General features: G+C 40.1%; 1 protein-coding gene across 3 annotated transcripts in view; it reads right to left on the bottom strand.

Moving 5' to 3' along the window:
- OSBPL10 (oxysterol binding protein like 10) overlaps positions 1-19,223 on the bottom strand; it is a 194,810-nt gene that overhangs the window by 36,744 nt on the left and 138,843 nt on the right. For all 3 annotated transcript variants that reach the window (XR_012901936.1, XM_075921975.1, XM_075921976.1), the window contains exon 7: positions 5,238-5,384. Coding sequence is in view for 2 of the 3 variants with exons in the window: in XM_075921975.1 (XP_075778090.1) it covers positions 5,238-5,384 (147 nt within the window). In the remaining variant the exon portion in view is untranslated. The remainder of the gene's footprint in view (positions 1-5,237; positions 5,385-19,223) is intronic.

Below are 19,223 nucleotides of genomic sequence, written 5' to 3'. Positions count from 1 at the left end.
ACAGCAGTGGTGGATTTTTCGTTGCTTTTTAAGTTTCATCCCAGCTTTGAAGAGCTGTGGGAGAAGATGATCACAAATAATATCAAAACTGGCTTCCAAGACTGAAAAATAAACATTTTTTTAAAATTCACTGTCAGCCCAAATATTTATTGTCAAATACTCTGGTAAATTCTGGCTCCTTCTCAGGTTAAGGTTGGCCACCCCTGCACTAATACAACAGTCCAAAGTAATCTGGTCAGTTTTTGGAGTTGACTCTCATTTTGGGAAATTAAACCAGTGGTTTTCAAACTGTGAGTCAGGACCTCAAAGTGGGTCACAACTCCATTTTAATGAGTTCATCAGGGCTGCCTTTGACTTGTTGATACATGGGGCCAAAGTCAAAACCCCACTGCCTGGGCCCAAAGCCCAAAGGCTTCAGCCCTGGGTGGCAGAGGCCATGTTATAGGCCTCCTGCCTAGGGCAGTGACCCAGGGACTTCAGCTTTTGTCCTCCCCAGACCCAGGCTCGGACTTTGCTCCCCACCACCACCCAGTGCAGTGGATGTCAAGTAGGCTCAGGCTTTGGGCCTCCCTCCAGGATCGTGAGGTAATTTTTGTTGTCTGAGTGGTGTGTCAGTGCAGTGAAGTCTGAGAACTTAAACAGTTTATGTTGTTTTTCCACAGAAACATATAGGAGAGATGGAAAAACTACCACATCTCCTTGCCAAAGCAGGAACATTCTACCTAACCCATCTAACAAAAGCAACACTATTTTCTCCTCTTCCCTGGGAGACAATTTGTGGTGTTTTAGATGCTGCTTGTAATTATTAGAAGTGGGAGCACTGGGTGCTGGGAATCTGGAAGCACAGGAAACAGGAAGGAGGGGGGAGGAGATGGGCCAGGCCTGAGTGAGAGCTACAGAGGGGAGCAGCAGCAGCTTTGTAAAGAGGTTTCACCTTTGGTAAATAAAGGCCTGTTGAAGTTTGTTACTACCTTGCTTGCATGATACAACACAATTCCACAGCCCAACACAACTCGCTGCCCAGAAATCTGATTTAGGAATGAGAATATTTACACTAATAATGGAACAGTCCATGGCCCTCCAGAAATTTTTGCATCTGAATAAAGGGCAAAGCAGCTGTCTCTTCCTTCGCTTTCAACACTGACAAAGAAAAAACTTGCAAACATGTTTAAACAGAATGCGTACCTTTGTGGAACACATGCTTGGGCAGTGTAAGTCATTTGCATTAAAGAACCCGCTAGTCAAAGCGCTAGAGGAACTGCACTTCTTGAGGTTTCACAGCTATGAGATAGCAGTCTAAGGGTACGTCTACACTACATGCCTCTGTCGGCAGAAGCATGTAGATTTGTTTATTCAGCAAAGGTAAATGAAGCCGCGATTTAAATGATCGCGGCTTCATTTACATTTACATGGCTGCCGCGCTGAGCCGACAAACAGCTGATCAGCTGTTTGTCGGCTCGCCGCTAGTCTGGACGTTCCCCCTGTCGACATCAAAGCCCTTTGTCAGCAGCCCCGGTAAACCTCATTCCACGAGGAATAACGGGGCTGCCAACAAAGGGCTTTGATGGCGACAGGGGGAACGTCCAGACTAGCGGCGAGCCGACAAACAGCTGATCAGCTGTTTGTCAGCTCAGCGCGGCAGCCATGTAAATGTAAATGAAGCCGCGATCATTTAAATCACGGCTTCATTTACCTTTGCCTACAACCCTAATCTACATGCCTCTGCCGACAGAGGCATGTAGTGTAGACACAGCCTAATAGATGTTCTGCTTTCCTCCTTGGGACTGAGGAGAGAGGATTAACTCAGGAGATTATTACAATCTGCCTCTACAGCAGCTATGGGCAATCTAGGCTAGTGAGTGGGCTATAGGAGTGGCCCTCCATCTCAATGGGTTGCAAGACTGTTGTAACCAAGATGGTCTCCTGGGATAGGGTAGTTTTACTAACTACACTTGCGTACCTAGATTTTTGCAATCCAAGTACAGCAGCACTTTGACTGGATGCAGACGGTGTACGCGACTCTCTCAGTCAGTGTTGTGTGCAATCAGCACACACCGTGTGTGTGGGGGGGGGAGCGGAGGGAGGGAGTGGTAATACCAGTAGGAAAAAAACTACGCAGATGGAATCAGCAGCATCTGGCAACCTTGCACATGGTCAATAGTAAACAAAATGTCTTATGGGTCACACACAGAACCCTGATGGGCTGCATGTGATCCGCAGGCCACAGGTTGCCCATCGCTGCTCTACAGGATCTTATGAATCAATCTACACTTAATATAATTTCAGAGTAGCTGTGCTCATGATGCTTTAAAGGCTTTGCTGAAAACTGAAACTAGATCCAAGTTCCAATTGGAAAAACTAGGCGTATGGCTTCTTAGGACCAAAAGTATCTATTTCCTTTTCCAGTGCTTGCTGGGGAGTCAGAAGGAGGCAGGGTAGATTGATTTAAATCCAGACAACAATTTTAAAATCAGCAAGCAGAAAATCTTAATTTAAACAGACCAGCCCAGTGGGGTAATATCTTTTATTGGACTAACTTCTGCGGGTGAGACAAGCTTTGGAGCATACCCAGAGCTACTGCAGCACAAAGTCAGTACTGGCCAGAAGCAGGATGGGTGTAAAGCCCCGCTGGACAAGAGCCAGCACACAGCAGGATCTACCGGCAGTACTGAGGGGGAAGACAAATATATGGGACAATTTGCCCATGTTTAAGAAAAAGTCAGGACACTTGCAGGAGGTCTTAAATATGGAACTGTCCCTTTAAAAACGCGACATCTGGACACCCTACTTTAACATAGTGTGAGGATTATTAAATTGAGGCTAATACTATTTTGTATTTGGAAGAGGAGGGAGGGTTGTGTTAGCATACACACAGACAAGAAGGGCCTGGAAATTTAAAGAGAAATTACCAGTCTTCATCTCTAAGTATCTTAGAGCTAGTTTGATATATTAGACTGAAATATTTTTACTGCACCGTAGGTGTTTTGTGAGGTAATAAAAGTCACATAAGCTACCAAAAGGAGAAAACTGTTTACAAACAGAAGATGTTAATGGTGAAGGCCTATAATAAAACACTCAGAATAAAACATTACTTGCAGTATGGGTATCTGATATTTTTGCAATGGATTAAAGGACTGTTCAACCTTCAAGTTGTCTTTTTCACGGTATTTTGTATTCTTATTTCAAAGATTTTAGGAGAAGGAGGTATAGACGTGAGTAAATTATGAGAGGCAAATCCTTCATCTCAGCAAAAATAAAATGTACATTAATAAAAATCTGATTCTAAGATCAAAAGGAAAACAAATCTAAGCTTTTTTGTATATCCATATGCCCTTGAGAAGCACTGTCTTGCATAGTTACTCTACCATATGGACACAACTCTCTGATCTTCCCATACCGCTTTTATGTGTAGAGGAAACAAGTCAGAATAAATTCATGGTACTTATTTTTCACACACACACACACACACACACACACACACACACACACTTTTCTCTCTCTCTCTCTCTCTCTCTCACACACACACACACACAGTTTTCTGTATGAGTACTCCATTATATTAGGACAAAAAACCATCTTGAAGCATCTGTATACACACACACACAGTTTTCTGTATGAGTACTCCATTATATTAGGACAAAAAACCATCTTGACGCATCTGTATCCACAAGAGATAAAATCACTAGAGAGTGGAATACAAAATTATTAACAGAAGGAAGCTCTCAGTTTCAAACTACTTACATATTTTCCAACTCCACAGTGGCTTACAGGAAATCTCTCATGTGACACCTCTTCTCCAACTACATAAAATTTGAATGGTTTCAGAACAAAGGAGTACACCTAGTGTGATCTTTTGTAATAGAACTGTAACACGAAGAATAATTTTGTCCTGAGCGGCTATAATTTTGTTATAGTAAATTGCCTGAAGTTTTCATGTGAGCCCAAGGTATGTGATAAAGTACTAGTTTGACCCATGTTCCTTGTTCCTTAAATTAAAAGCCTTTAACATCCACTTTTTCTTTCTAATACAGGTGAAATGAAACTGACTATGGGCTCAATCCTGCATTTCTTGCACAAATCCATTGTTTTCATGGCTGGTTTGAATGTACAAAGTGCAGGATTTTGCCCTGAATGAACAGTAAGAAAAGGAGATAAGGGCCCTGACCTAGCATACAGTTTTGCATGTGAGCAACTTTACTCACATGAGCAATTACACCAAGTACAATGAGTCTACTCACATCAATACAAGTCATAGGGGCTGGAACAATTTTTATGGTGGGGGTTCCAAAACTACTTCAAACCAGCAGGTGTTACTGCCTCCCTAACACCCTTCATTCCAGCAGCTATGAACAAAGTTAAGGATGTGTATGTTTACAAAATAACTGTTTAAAAGAACAAGACAGACATTTTATCATGCACGCTATTCTGCTCCCGATGAATATAATGCTACTAAAAGATCTGGTCAAATGAAACTATGAGCTGCCCCGTGGAAATATTATACCATAACTCCAGATTCACTGGGATTAAACTGTCACTGACACAAATAGAATGTGAGATCGCGTTTTGAAGAGTCTAATACATCTGCACAGGTCTTCCATCACTGACTAACATACATACATTTTCCTCCCCTTCCTTTTCTGCAGCTCCTGCGGTTGTCATTTGACATGAAAAGCCTGCCTAAGAAAGTCCATCTCCCTCCATACTTCCCCAGGGTGAGACCACACTTTTGAAAAGAAGCAAATCTATGAAAACTATTGCTTCAGAGTTTGCAAAATAGATAAGGATCTGAAAGAATATCCATTTGGAGGAAGACAAAGAAAGAATGAGCAACTAAAATATATATGTACTAGCTGGAGTTACCCAGCATTGCTTTGGACCATTGAAATAACTGAGGTGAGAAGCCTGAAGGGAGGGAGGGGGAAGAGAGCTGCGTGCCTGCTGCCAGCACCCGAGCCCGCCCTCCGCTTCCTTGTCCCTCCGCTGGCCTTAATGAGTGACTGTCCCCACCGCTTCCCCCGGGAAGCAGCTTCTCCCCACACTGCCAAGCTCTGTGCAGTCCCGGGGAGAGGCATCCATCTCTCATCTCTTCGCTCCCAGAGTACCTTAAAACCTTCTCCTGAATAAAAGGTTATCCCATGCAAAGTTTGTCGCTGTAGCTCTTATAGTGTCCAAGTTATTGGCGCACAAACATACAAACATTCGCCTTTATATATTAGATATAGATACAGTGCACATACCCTGGTTAGATCCATGCCAAGTTTGAGCTGTGAGATGAGATGAAGAATTATGCTACGCTGATCTTCCATGACTCCTAAATCCTCCTCTTCATTATCTTCGGTATCTGTCATCTCATCTTCAATCAAGATCAACTCAGGAGTCGAATGCTAAAATGAAAACAATTACCAACTGGATAAACAAGTAGCAATACATGTCAGGTCCTTATGCATGTTTAAAAATGGGGATAAGCTCAGAGCACGCAGGAGGCTCCTTTACAAAAATCCACTTGAGGCTGGATCACAACTTTGGTATTTCAATGGCAACAATGGTGATCCTTAGCAAATATTAATTTATACATTATTGTGTAATATAAGTATAACAGAGGTACATTGTGCAAGGTTTTGATACAGGTATACAAAACAAAATGCCTCCCCCTCCAGAAGTTTCTTCTTTCTTTATCTATTAAACAAAAAACATGGTTGAGAATCAGTATCCTTCAAGAGAGCTCAATTTGATAAATCACTCATGTAAATAAATACCTTAACAAATCCTACTATTAAGAAATAATTTCACATGTTTTCACTCATTCATCCCAATTGCTCAACTCTGGAAATCATGGACCAAATAAATTTTTAATAAAATGCTTAGCAATGCTACTTTGACCATCATAGTCAAGAACTTTGCTATAATGGAGGTAAATTGGAGTCTAAAATAATATCCTAACTAGAGATATATACATTAAAGTGCATTTTTCTGATTGTTGTAGTGCTATGAATTTATGGCCTAGTGTTTTAACATTCAGCTTGTGTGTGTTTAAGACAGAGGAGAAACAGTATACCTGCCCATTTTACAGACATACCAGTTAAGTATTAATACAAACAGAAAAATCATGCCACTTCCCTCCAAAGTGTTCAGAATGTGTGGGGAAGGTGGAGCAGGAGAGCATATAGTAAATTCAGCAACAGAACAGAACACTGTCTTGCCTCTTAAATTATAATATATTAATAAATTATGTCTAGGTGGTAATTATTTAAATCAATTCTTCTAATATGAATTGCACTCCTTTTGGTGGTTCATCAGAGCCAGAATCTAACAAGCTTCAGGGCCAGGATATGAATTATTTGGGTTTGCTTTTACATGATTGTTCCTTTTTTGTTTGTAGTGCTGAAAAATTTACAAGACAGTTGTTCATATTTCTTGAGGCAATACCAATGGTTCTTTACTGCTAGCTCTTGTGCGTAGCTTTCTCATATATATGTAAGAAAAGAATATCACTGTTGCATTGACAGTTGCTCTGTTATAAAAATTGATTAATAATTTTAAGGAATTACGAAAGATAGGTTGTGATGATTTTTACAGTAAAGGCTAAACATTCCAAGCAAAAGAGAAAAAGCTAACATTCTGCTTTTCTTTTATTGTACACAGAATTGGATTTTAAAACAATTTGCTAGGAAGACAGACTATGATCACGTTAAAGCCAAAAAACCCTCAGGTAGCTAACAATATTACATACACAAAGTGGGTCATATTTATCAATATTCTCCTGACTAGTCACTATAGATGTTTCCATGCATTTGATCAGTTTTTTTTTAAATTGAATGCATGTTTGTTTAGCATTCAACTATCCTCCAAAATAAACCACTACTAGAAAATCACTGAACTCAGATGACCTATGTTAATTTCATCTGGTAAAACAGAACACAGAGCGTTTAAGAAGATTCTTGTAACTACTCCATCTAGAAAACACTATTTTAACTCCAAAGCTGATGAACTGTAACTAACAACTGTGGAGGCTTCCGAAAGGGCAAAACAGCCATTTTTCTCAACTCATAAAAAAGTATAACATAACCCCCCATTACTACAGTTAAAGCACGATTGACCAGTTCAGTGTCAGTATGTTAGCACCTAACCTGGCAACACTTACTATACATGATCTAATTCCATAATCAGAAGGTAGATGCATAATGCTGCGGCCCTACGCTGTTATGTACATACTGAATTTCAATTGAAGGGACTGTTGGGAGGGATCTTCAGAACTTACAGTAGACGTTTCTATAGCAGGCTTGCCTTTCATCCAGCTTGACCTCATCAAGAGTACTGTGCTACTGTTATCACAGTACTGCTGCTCCTGCTGTTAGCTCGGTTAATAGTAAGCAAGTTAGAGATGGAATTAGTACTACTAAGAACAGGCAACAGAACCTCCCCTTCTCCTCCCTTACTGTCCTCCCCCCCTCCCTTTTTTAATTTCAACAGAGTTTGAGAGCGCGCTGATGTCAATCTGCTGCCTGCATTTCTAGTCACATGACAGAGATCTGTGGGCTTAATGGCAAATAGCTCCCACGGGAAAAATGCAATTGCTGCTGCTGGAAGGCTATCCCAGTAAGCAGTTTTCTACTTGTATTTTTCAAAGTTTCCCCAAGCATACCTGGGCGGACAGCCTAGCACCAGCAATCTACACATATTTCATTTGACAGACTAGCAGGTAACAAGCTCTCAAGAGTCACCAAAAAAACAAAAATGTAACTACACTTTCAGTTTATAGAATACTGACAGACATGCAACCTCAATATTTAATGAAAAATTACTAACTAAAACTGGGCAAGATATTAATTTACTGACAGAATATACTGCATATTTTATTTTCCTTTTGAAAATTACATATTCTGCCAGGTATACAGTTTTCAAATTTCCATTCTCCATACATTTTAAAATGTTACTAATTAATTATCAACTGGCAATTGTTCTAGTTCAGTGCAATGGTACAACACTGTAAAATTATATTTCCCTACTCAGGGTAATTTTTTTAATGAACAAGTATTATTTTATTTTTGTTTTTTAACATCACTGTTAAGTTGAATGAGTAAATTTTTGAACCTGGGATTTTACACTTTAAAGGGTGATTTTGCAAGTAGGTATGCAAAGAGATAACAGGTTAACCAGTAAGCAATGCCTTACTGGCATCCTTACTGGGGTAAATGGTTAACCACCGCCACACCAGGCTGGAGCAGTCCCAACCTGCAGCATGCCACAGCACACCAGTTAAAACATGTAGTTTAACCAGTTAACATTTTAAACATGATTTTGAATCCCTATTTGTAAGGTACAATCTCTAATCGATACAATTTTCAATGTCATGTGAAACAAGTGTAGTTTGTTTAATATTTTAAAAAATTATCATTTGCCTACTTCTTTTTTATAATATGAATCCCTCCTCTGTGGCATTAGAACAATATTTATAGTAAGAGTGATGAAAGCCACTGAACAAAACTATAAACCCTACATATGATGGAAACCACTTCAAGCAAGGGAGTGCTGCCAAATCCCTTGTTCCAGCTCCTCCTCACATCACATTTACTGAGACAGGCTACAGTTTTCATTAAAGATGAAGAGCCTCTAACTTTGTAAACTGCCCTAAAATTAAAATGTGTCAAAAATTAGGTTTTTAATCCAGGGTGCAGAGTAATGCAGTCATGGAACTATTTTAGTTTTCTACTCCTTTCCCGTCTTTGCCAATGAAGTTTAAAAACCCAGCCAGGCACCTGCCATTTTCACTACAGAAAATGAACTGCAGTCCTCTTCAGAGCAATAAGCCATATCCTTTAAATACTGTTACCCAAGAATAGGTGAATTCTCTATTAAGTATCTTGAACATACAAAAATTTCACCACCGGCAAGGAGTTCCAAAGGTTGATTGAGTGTAGTGTCCAGAAATACTTCCTTTTGTTCGTTTTAAACCTGCTTCCTATTAATTTCATTTGGTGACCCACTAGTTATTATGTAATGGGAATAAGTAAATAACATTTTTGTATTCACTTTCTCCAAACTATTCATGAATTTATATCATATCCCCCTTAGTCTTTTCTTTTCTAAGCTGAAAAGTCTCCATCTTTTTAATCTCTCTTCATATGGCAGCCATTCCAAATCCCTAATAATTTTTGCTGCTCTTTTCTGAATTTTTTCCAATTCTAAGATGTCTTTTTTGAGATGAGGTGACCACTTCTATACATAGCATTCAAGATGTAAGCATATCATTGATTTACACAGAGGCAGTAAGATACTCTCGATATTTTTCTCTATCCCTTTTTTAATGATTCCTAACATTCTGTTTGCCTTTTTGACTGACACTGCACATCTGAAATTCGTTCTGCTCACAATAGAGCTTTGCCAGCATCATTCATCATTTGCATATATGACAGAGATTAAAACTCACAGGCCAGATTCTTGGCTGGAAGTCCACAGAGCTATGCCAGTTTACATTAGCTGAGAAATTAGTCTCATACATTTGTCACCACTGTCAGAGCTAGAATTAGATTCTTTTTTTTATAGTAAGTAACATTAACAGCACCTTTAGACATATCTATTAACAATGAACAATTACTTCTCCGTAGGATTGTCATTAATTGCATATGCACCTCTATGAATGACTTGTCAGCTTCTTTTCTTGTCCGTATTTACACCTTCCAATCATTTAATCATATTAATTACCAACTACAGCATGTTCCTGATGAGATAATATCCATCAACGCATCGTACCCTTGTTGACAGTGAGCAGTGTGACCTAGCCTATCATTAGTGTCTCAGATATACCTTGTTTACTAGGATCAATGTAAGAACTAGCTTGTCAGTGTTCAGTAAAGAAAAAAAATCCAGAAAGACCGATCACAAACTAAAATTACCTCTCAAAATTAAAAATAAAACCTGACTATTAAGATACTCCCACACCTCAAACCCATCCAAGAGCCAGAAGTATTATCACCACCGTCATCCATGCAGTACAACTCTCCTACCAGAATAGAAACAATTTAAATCATTAATTTTAATCATGATTTAATCAGCAAAACAGAAAACCTTGATTTAAATAATTGATTTTAAATCACATTTTGTATTTGTACATTTTAGTTTTCCTAAAGAAAGACTGATTCTCATTGACTGGTAATCATTAAAGCATGTTGATTTGTAACGAAATATACTCTTCACACTGACTTTCGTGCTTCTTTTTGTTAAACCAGAGGGATACACTATGTCTGTGTCTAGACTGCACCCCTTTTGCGGAAAAGGGATGCAGATTAGACACAGCGCAATTGCAAATGAAGCGGGGATTTAAATCTTCCCCGCTTCATTTGCATAAACATGGTTGCCGCTTTTTTCCGGCTCGGGGCTTTGCCGGCAAAAAGCGCCAGTCTAGACGGGGATCTTTCGGAAAATAAAGCCTTTTCCGAAAGATCCCTTATTCCTGATTTTAAGAGGAATAGATGATGATTTTTACTTGTGATTTATGTCCAGTTCTATTTGAAGATAAATTCAAATCAATAAAAAATGCAGACAACCAGACATTTTAAATTAAATACAATTACCACATGAACTAAATGCACAAGAAAAAGTTTATTAGAGCATGTTTTGCATAAAACTGACCGAAATATAAGCTGTATAATAAGTCAATCTAAACTCTATGGCTATGTCTAGACTGGTCCCTAATTCCGGAAGAGGCATGCAAAGCAGGTAAGTCAGAATAGGGAAATCCGCGGGGGATTTAAATATCCCCCGCGGGATTTAAATAAACATGACCGCTGCTTTTTTTCCGGCTTGGGGAAAAGCCGGAAAAAAGCGTCTAGACTGGCGCGATCCTCCGGAATAAAGCCCTTTTCCGGAGGATCTCTTATTCCTACTTTCAGGAACCCTGTTCTTATTCCTACTTTCAAACCCTTTTCGTAACTGCGGATCTGACATAAGTCGGATCCGCATAACTCGGGGACTGCCTGTATACTGCTTCATCTAATTTTCTGTATATAATTTAAATGGTTGAAATAATTATACCAACTTAAGGCTATCGCATAGGTTGTTCTTGTCAGACAATTTTAAATAGGATTATTTTTCAAAAATAAACCTGCATTTCAACACACAAAAAATCTGATTGATTTTTACAAAGTTGTCAATGTTTATCCAGCCTGTCTCCTTCTCTGAAAGTGCTTTTGCCCTTTAGCAGATACACAAGTTTCAGCTTATTCACACATTGGTGAGCAGAGTCTTGTGGGACATAATGAGTCTCTCTCGCATAAGCCTCTTTCATCTCAACAGAATTTCAAATAAAATGAAACATAATACTCTTCTAAAAGCAACGACAGCAGATTAGGGGAAAGAAGAAAGGGAAGGAGCTGGAAGAAAAGTGCTACAGGGAACTCAGTCCAATTACTCCAAGCTTCAACACCGACCTTCATCTCACTACAGTCCTGCTGGGCTCCTCTCCTTGGTAACCTTCTGATCTGCCATGGAAGGCAAGAAGAAAAGACTAGACTGGGGGTAAATTTTTCAAAAGTGTCTAAGTTATTTAGGAGCCTGAATCCCACTTTCAACAGCGACTTGCTCACACACATTCAATGAGACATTGGCTCTCAAGTGTCCAAGTTGCTTTTGCAAATAGGACTCAGGAATTTTTGCCATCAAGGGCTTGGGGAGACTACAGGGCTAGAGCCAAGTTTTCACATCCTGCCTTCATGATAAAAAGGTTTCCAAAAGGAGGCAATGGAGTAAGATAGGTGTTTCGACTGATACAATTAAATCTCCAGTGATATCCAAGGGCTGATTTCCGTATCATCACAGCCCTCCCTCCCCCCCATACACACACTTTGCATATGTCATTTGCTATACCCAATAAGGGAGAAATTTTTCAGCAGAAAGATAATTTTTCAAAACTGATTAGAAAAATTGGTGTTAAGAGGGGTTTTTTTTCCTGGTGTTTACTCATAACGTGCTAGGCTTGCTATATGTGAGTAAAAATTAAACCTGAGCTAAGCAACTGATAAGATAATTAGACTGAAGGAAATGGTAAATATAAATAGTAACTTTATTTTTTTTTAAAGAATGGAGGCATGAAATCTCTAATTAGAGTCTTGGTTAAACACCAAGAGTTTGATTTTACTCTTTTACCAAAGTAAACTGGAAGTAAGACCCACAAGGATCACACAGGCATAAGGAGAATCAAGTCCAATCTGAGCATATGAAAATGTACATGAAGTCTAATTCAAACTATTGAAATTCCTGAAAATATAGGTTTTTAACTTCTTGTAATTCATTGTTTTTATTCAATTAAGATAAATGTGACTTTTCCAAATACAAATATTTCCTATTTAAATAATATCCTTTACCAAATTTCTAACCATCTAGCATTTTTCCCCATAAAACTAAAACCGTAACTCTAAGTTAATTTTGAAAGCATGAATTAATCATGAAATATATGGTGACAATTCTCACCAACCAAAAAGTTTGGGTTTTTATTTTTTTCAGATGGTCCTTTGGGAGAAATTTCAGTCATTAATATATTTCTTTCAGTCCATTTCCATACAAATACAGATGATAGTTTCATTTTTTATTCTTCTACATGGATATTCCAACATTTGAGAAAATTTCCATATAAATGAAATGCTTATGACATGTCTAGAATGTTCTTTCCTGCTAAGTTTATAATTCCCATTTGGTAATTTGAGGGCTTCAAGACAACCCAATACATTTTTAAGAAAATAACCCTATGAATTTTTAAATCTTGAACTTAAAATATCCATGTTTTATAATTTTGCTAAAATTATAAAGTCTTACATAAAGTTATATTTTTTATAAAATCTCTTTGTGGATTTTAATTTTAAGGAGCAGCCCATACTTTAAAATAGTAGTTTAATACCAAAGCTCTAAATTTTAGTATTTCTAGCCATGAAGGCAGCCTGACATGTATATATTAATAAACTTAAAAAACAACAAATGGTCTAGTAGCACTTGATAAACTAACAAAACATGTAGATGGTATCATGAGCTTTTGTGGACACAGCCCACTTCTTCATATGACCCAAGTTTTGCATTTAGGCATTCAAAGAAAAATTACATATATCCTTTGGTGATATGTTAATTTCCAATCTGTTCCTTTCCTTTCCTGCAAAAGAAGGCTACTTACCACTAAAAGGCAAAACAGCAAAGTTGGATTTACAATATCTAGATATTAATGAAAGTGTTAATGAACATGTTTTCTGACTTTCACTTTAAATAGGGAAATTAAGTATTCATGAAACATGCACCATTGACAGCTCTTAGAACTCAAGTCTTGTATATATAGAAAAAGTACAGAAGCGTAAGCTTTTCTTAACTGCACTGACAATGTGGCTTTACTGAATGTAGTCACTTCAGGTCAGAGTTAAGAACACATAGTAACACAAGAGTGATGACAGAATTGGTGCGGGAAAGGATTCAACAAGGATTAGTTGTGATTCTTGCGAGGGATGGAGAATGTGCGATATATGTCTGGTATGAAAAATAAGTGGTATAACTTTCACGCTTCAATGTAATCTGATGTCCTCTGTGCAACTCTTCAAAGAAAGTTTTGTGGGAATTCACACATACAGTAGTTATTTCAATTTTCTTTGTAGAAGAAATTATTCACGATCCTAGGGACTTTTTACAAATTCAAAGGACACAAAAATCCTCAATAAGATTTGTGTATTTCCATCCTTCCATGCCAACTTGTTCTATATCCTGATCAATACCATACTCTTCTCCCATTTAATCAAAAATAATCTCTAACAATAGCCATGTGAAAAGAGATGGACCTTTCCAAGTACCCTGCTGGTCAAATCTGGACTCTGATGGACTGAGGGAAGAGTGTAAACTTGAGTCCAGACTCCTCACAGAAAGCAAACAGCTAGCTGCCAGCCCCCTGTTCAAACATCACCTGTATATTCAAAAGCCTCTGCTGATGGTAGCACATAAGGAAAGATGCTATTCCTGAGAAAGTGAAATTCTACACTATTTAGAACTTTATAAATTAAAGTTCTTCACCCCAATTCAATAGGCAGCTAGGGCAGACTACAGAGCACTGGTATAATGTTCTCTTGACATGAAGCACCATTGCTGTGGCAGGCAACCACATTCTGCACAAGCTTATAGTTTTGTGTGTTTTCAATGCACAGCCAAATATGCCTCCCTCCTTTCCCCACTCTCTGTAACTCTTCCCTTCAATAGTGGCTGTCCCCACTCATTCCTCCCAGCCCTTCCACAATTCAGCCATTCAGATCCCAGCAGGGGATCACCCACCACCACCCGAGTTCCCTGTAAGCTGCGAATCTGCACCACCGCACTGTAAGAATTTAAGGTCCGCCCACCTCATTTTCAGTAGCACTCACCTTCCTGCTGGAACAGAAGAGGAGTGGTGGTGGCAGCGGTAGCATGCAGCTAGCTGCCCTTGTGCTCAGGGCTGGAGCCAGGGCGCGCAAGGTGAGCAGGCTGAGAGGTCAGGGAGCTGGCAACTCAGGTGGCTGAGAGGTTGGGCAGGTGGTGCGCAAGGTGAGTGGGGGTGGCCAGCTGGGACAGCCTCACCAGAACAGGCCGCGTGCAGCTGCCACTTTGCTCCAGCTGAAGCCGGGGCACGCGAAGTGAGGTTGTCTCAGCCTCACCAACCCCAGCTCCAGCTACGGGGGACAGGACGCAGCCCAGCTGGCAGGGCCACGTGGTTGGAGGCAGCAGCTGCTGCAGCAGCCCTGGCCAGGACCAGAGCCGCATGGTTGGAGGCGGTGGCCGCTTGGGTGGCCCCATGGCTGGGGGTGGCAGCTGTTCAAGAAGCAGGGGCTGGAACCTCGTGGCTGCTTGATTTGTCACTGTCATAACCGGAGAATAGCAGGCATTAGGAGCAGTAATTGAAAAACTTGAAACTGGAATTTTTGTTTGCAAGAAATACAATGGTATGAAAATTCAGTCAGTTGCAGGAAATTAAGTCACTAATGAGAGTTAGAGTATTAGGCTCTAGGAGGTAACAATGTACGTTTTCATTTCTGCTCACCTTGAGAACAGCAGCAGTTGCTCTTTGCCAAGAAAACCATTTCTGCCACCATTTATTACTGGTGTTGTGCAGCAGCACAGCACAGGTCCTTAAGAAAAACAGCTTATTCTTCAAACTTTGCAGGTGTGTGGGAGGGCAGGGGGGCTTTTAACCTTATCTGTAACTGATGGCAGGATACAGTACTTTGGCACATAGGGTCAGCCTTAGTAATAATAATAATAATAAATGGAGATATACCATCTCATAGAACTGGAAGGGACCTTGAGAGGTTATTCAGTTCAGTCCCCTGCTCTCACAGCAGGACCAAGTACCATCCCTGACAGATTTGCCCCAAATCCCTAAATGGCCCCCTCAAGGAGGGAACTCACAACGCTGGGTTTAGCAGGCCAATGCTCAAACCACTGAGCTCTCTCTCTCCCTAATAAGGATGTGTGGGTGACAGTTCTGATTTAATAGCTTTTTTTATTCTTTGTGACTGGGAAAGAGCAGTTTTAATATTCTTTCTTCCATAACATATACGTATGTGTATGTGCGCGCAAGTAAACAGTGGGTGCCAATAGCGCACATGACCTCAATACTGGTGCACAAGACAAAACTCACTCCACTCACAGACAGAAAATCTTAGAGGGAACACTGACCACCACCTCCAGAGAGGCACCAATGGGCCTGTAAAGGGGGAGGGGAGGCTGCTTCTATTCTAAGGGGAGAGCATACTGAGACAACACCACCATGGAAGTGGGGAAAGCCTCGTGCCAGAAGAGTGCAGTGAGAAGTGGATGTCTCCCCAGATGGATCAGCAGATCAGGGATTCCAGCTGCTATCTGCCCCATCTCCCAAAAATGCCAGGAGCCTGGGAAGGGGGAATCCATGCCCATAGGACTCTTGGGGTATGTCTAGACTACATGGCTCTGTCGATAGAGCCATGTAGATGAGTTTACTAGACATAGGAAAATGAAGCAGTGATTTAAATAATCGCCACTTCATTTACATGAAAATGACCACCGCGCTGTGCCGATCAGCTGTTTGGTGGCACAGTATCAGCGGGGCAGTCTGGACGCGCCACGGTCGACAACGGAAGTCTGTGTCAACCGCTCCGTTATGCCTCGTGGAATGAGGTTTACCGGAGTGGTCGACAAAGGCTTCCATTGTTGACCGCGGCACATCCAGTCTGCCCCGCTGTGCCGCCAAACAGCTGATCGGCACAGCGCGGCAGTCATTTTGATGTAAATGAAGCGGCAATTATTTAAATCACCGCTTCATTTTCCTATGTCTAGTAAACTCATCTACATGGCTCCGTCGATGGAGCCATGTAGTCTAGACATACTCTTGGAGTGACAGGTGGCATTGCTTCCTGCCGCACACGCCTTGGGATCCTCCAAACAAGCGCTACAAGGTCTGGGGCAGTGTTCACCCCATCCCAGTGTATTACAATAGTCTAATCTCAAAATTGATAAACACAAGGGGAGCAGCAGTGTGGTCTTTGAGCAGGTCACACCTTTCTCATCAAGCACAAGTGAAACCAGTCTTGATCACATCTGCTATCCGGCATACATCCTCAAGCTGCCAAGGATCTGGCAAGACCCTCAAATTGGAAATCTGAACTGAAAAGAGCAGGTGTATTCTCTCAATCAAGAGGGCTGATCCGATGAAAGGTTCACTCTGGCCACTTCCCTTAGGCTGCCAAGGTTATCTAAGACTTGTGTGGGTTAGACTTCTATCAGCTGTTATCCAGGCCTCACTCTTGCCCAGAGCTTCTGCCAGAATTCCCTTTCCATCACTACAGTACTGCATTTTGTGTTGCTGTTATTTCTATAAAGGTGGAGTTGCAAAAAGTATACAGTGCACAATCCTAATCTCACAAGTCTTCAGCTAAAGTAAGTCTGATCCGTTTCAACTGTGTGTATCCTTACTTAGTTAACCTGTTAATTCTATTTTCTTTTTACCCAGCATCAGTATGTATACTTTCACACCCTGTATAATCTTCTACACTTCACAGCTTCTTTGCCATTAGTATCTGAAAAAGCAGAGGATATAAAATTATGGTACTGCTTAATTTAAATGCTAGTACTGTATACAAAAAATGCGTGTCTGTGCTCTGTATTGTATGCCCTTAAGAACTCAATACACACATTTTTAAGCGAAGTTGCCGTCAAACAAGGAGTAAAAATGCAGCAGCAGCAAAGATATTAGAAGAACCATGATCAAAGCAAAAAGCCCTCCAGGCTTGTCCTACATTAAAGAAAGAAAACCCTTAGAGAGGACCACATATTGTTTATCATGAGTATATTTTATGCTAATCTAGATAAACAAGAAAATTAATAAACTAGCATGTAACACATATTTTGTGAAAATATATTTTCTAAGATGACACAGCCACTAGCAAAGAAAACAATTCATCTTCTAAATGTGATCTGCTTTGAGAATCTACTTTTTAAAAGTAGATGCCCATAAAAAGCAGCAGCTGGCATTCTTGGAAATGGAAAAGAGTTACTCAGACAATATCTAAACAAATAGGCTGTGTCTACATTGGCATCCCTTTCCGGAAAAGGGATGCTAATGAGACACATCGCAATTGCAAATCCCCCCGCGGCATTTGCATTTACATGGCTGCCGCTTTTTTCCGGCTTGGGGATAAGCCGGAGAAAAGCGCCAGTCTAGACGTGATTCTCTGGAAAATAAGCCCTTTTCCGGAGGATCTCTTACACCTACTTTCAAGCCGGAAAAAAGCGGCAGCCATGTAAATGCAAATGCCGCGGGGGATATTTAAATCCCCCGCGGATTTGCAATTGCGATGTGTCTCATTAGCATCCCTTTTCCGGAAAGGGATGCCAATGTAGACACAGCCATATAGTATATCAGTGTAACAAAGGCAGCATAAAAGCCATCCATGTCTTACCTGAATTAGCCCTTTTCAGTGACAGAATACCCAAAGCTCTTTTTTTTAAACCTGAGGAACACTAATGAAGAAAACAGTACCTTGCTCAGACTCCAGAGCGAGCAATCATTTGTTTCAAGGGTGCACTTCCTTGAGCTAGTCTCAAACTACTGCCACCAGAGTTTTCATTACCCACAAACAATAGAAATAAAGAACTTCATAAAGAGCCAAGAAAAGATTTCTACCCTTTCTAGGTTACGTTTAAAGCTGCAAAGGCACCTTCACAGGTGGCCGGTTATAATTCTAGAAAGTGCTTTAAAATAGCAAGTTTGTCCCGTCTGTAATACCATAGATGTAAAAATAGGAACTGAACTGAAACAACTATCTTTGATACTGACAGTGTGATATGGTCTTGAGAAAGAGTGAGTACAATAGAAATTGGATCTATTCCGAGCCTTTTACAGTGAAGGTTCACAAAGTGCTTTATACTAAACTAGGCGACGAGGAGACCCGTGCAAGTGAACACAGCAGCCATTACAGCTTTCAACAACAGGCTTGAGCAGTGGAACCCATTTTATTTTAAGGGAACACTATGGTTTTCCCTTTAACTTTACATCTGGATAACCATCAGTAATAGGCAGCAGGCACTTCTTATTGTCTCTTCTAAATTAAGCTCTTTGGATCAGGAATTGTCAGATACCTTTTTTAAGTCTATTAGCAATATTTTTCAGCCTGGATTTATTAGAATAGAGAGGTTTAATACAAAATATTTCCCATTTTGGATGAAATATTTTTTAACTTGTTTTAAATAAAACTATAATCTTTTTTTAAAAAAATAGCTTTACTCTCTTGTATGCTGCACTGACACTCCCCCATCCTTCATGAACAATTTGTTTCTCCCTTCTTCTTGCATCTCCACATCTTCCTCCTCCTCCCCTCCATGCTGCCTAGAAAGGATTCCTTATCCAATCGGACAAAATAGGTGAGGCACGATCTTTTGTTTGTAGTAATCCCTTAGCCAATGTGACAATCAACTCCATGCTTCCTAAGCCTGATTTCTTCCAGCTAACATTATACCACTAACATCATTTTCAGCAATGCCATCAAGTCTTGCTCTTGCTGTTCAACTTTCAATTCATAAAATGTAACTCACCAAAATGTAGTCTTCCCTACAATTTAAACAAAAACAGAGCCGTTAATAGAAAAAAAACCAGCCTTTTCCTTTTGGAACTCCATGGCCCACCTTCTTTGTCTGCAATTTTTTGATGGGAAGGTCTATTTGCAATGTTAGCTTCCCAGGGAAGCTATTTGCAAAAT

This window comes from Pelodiscus sinensis, chromosome 2 (assembly GCF_049634645.1).
Source record: "Pelodiscus sinensis isolate JC-2024 chromosome 2, ASM4963464v1, whole genome shotgun sequence".
In the NCBI taxonomy this organism is placed as follows: Eukaryota; Metazoa; Chordata; order Testudines; family Trionychidae; genus Pelodiscus; species Pelodiscus sinensis.
Note: the sequence above shows the minus strand (reverse complement) of the source record. Positions and strands in the feature narration are given on the sequence as shown.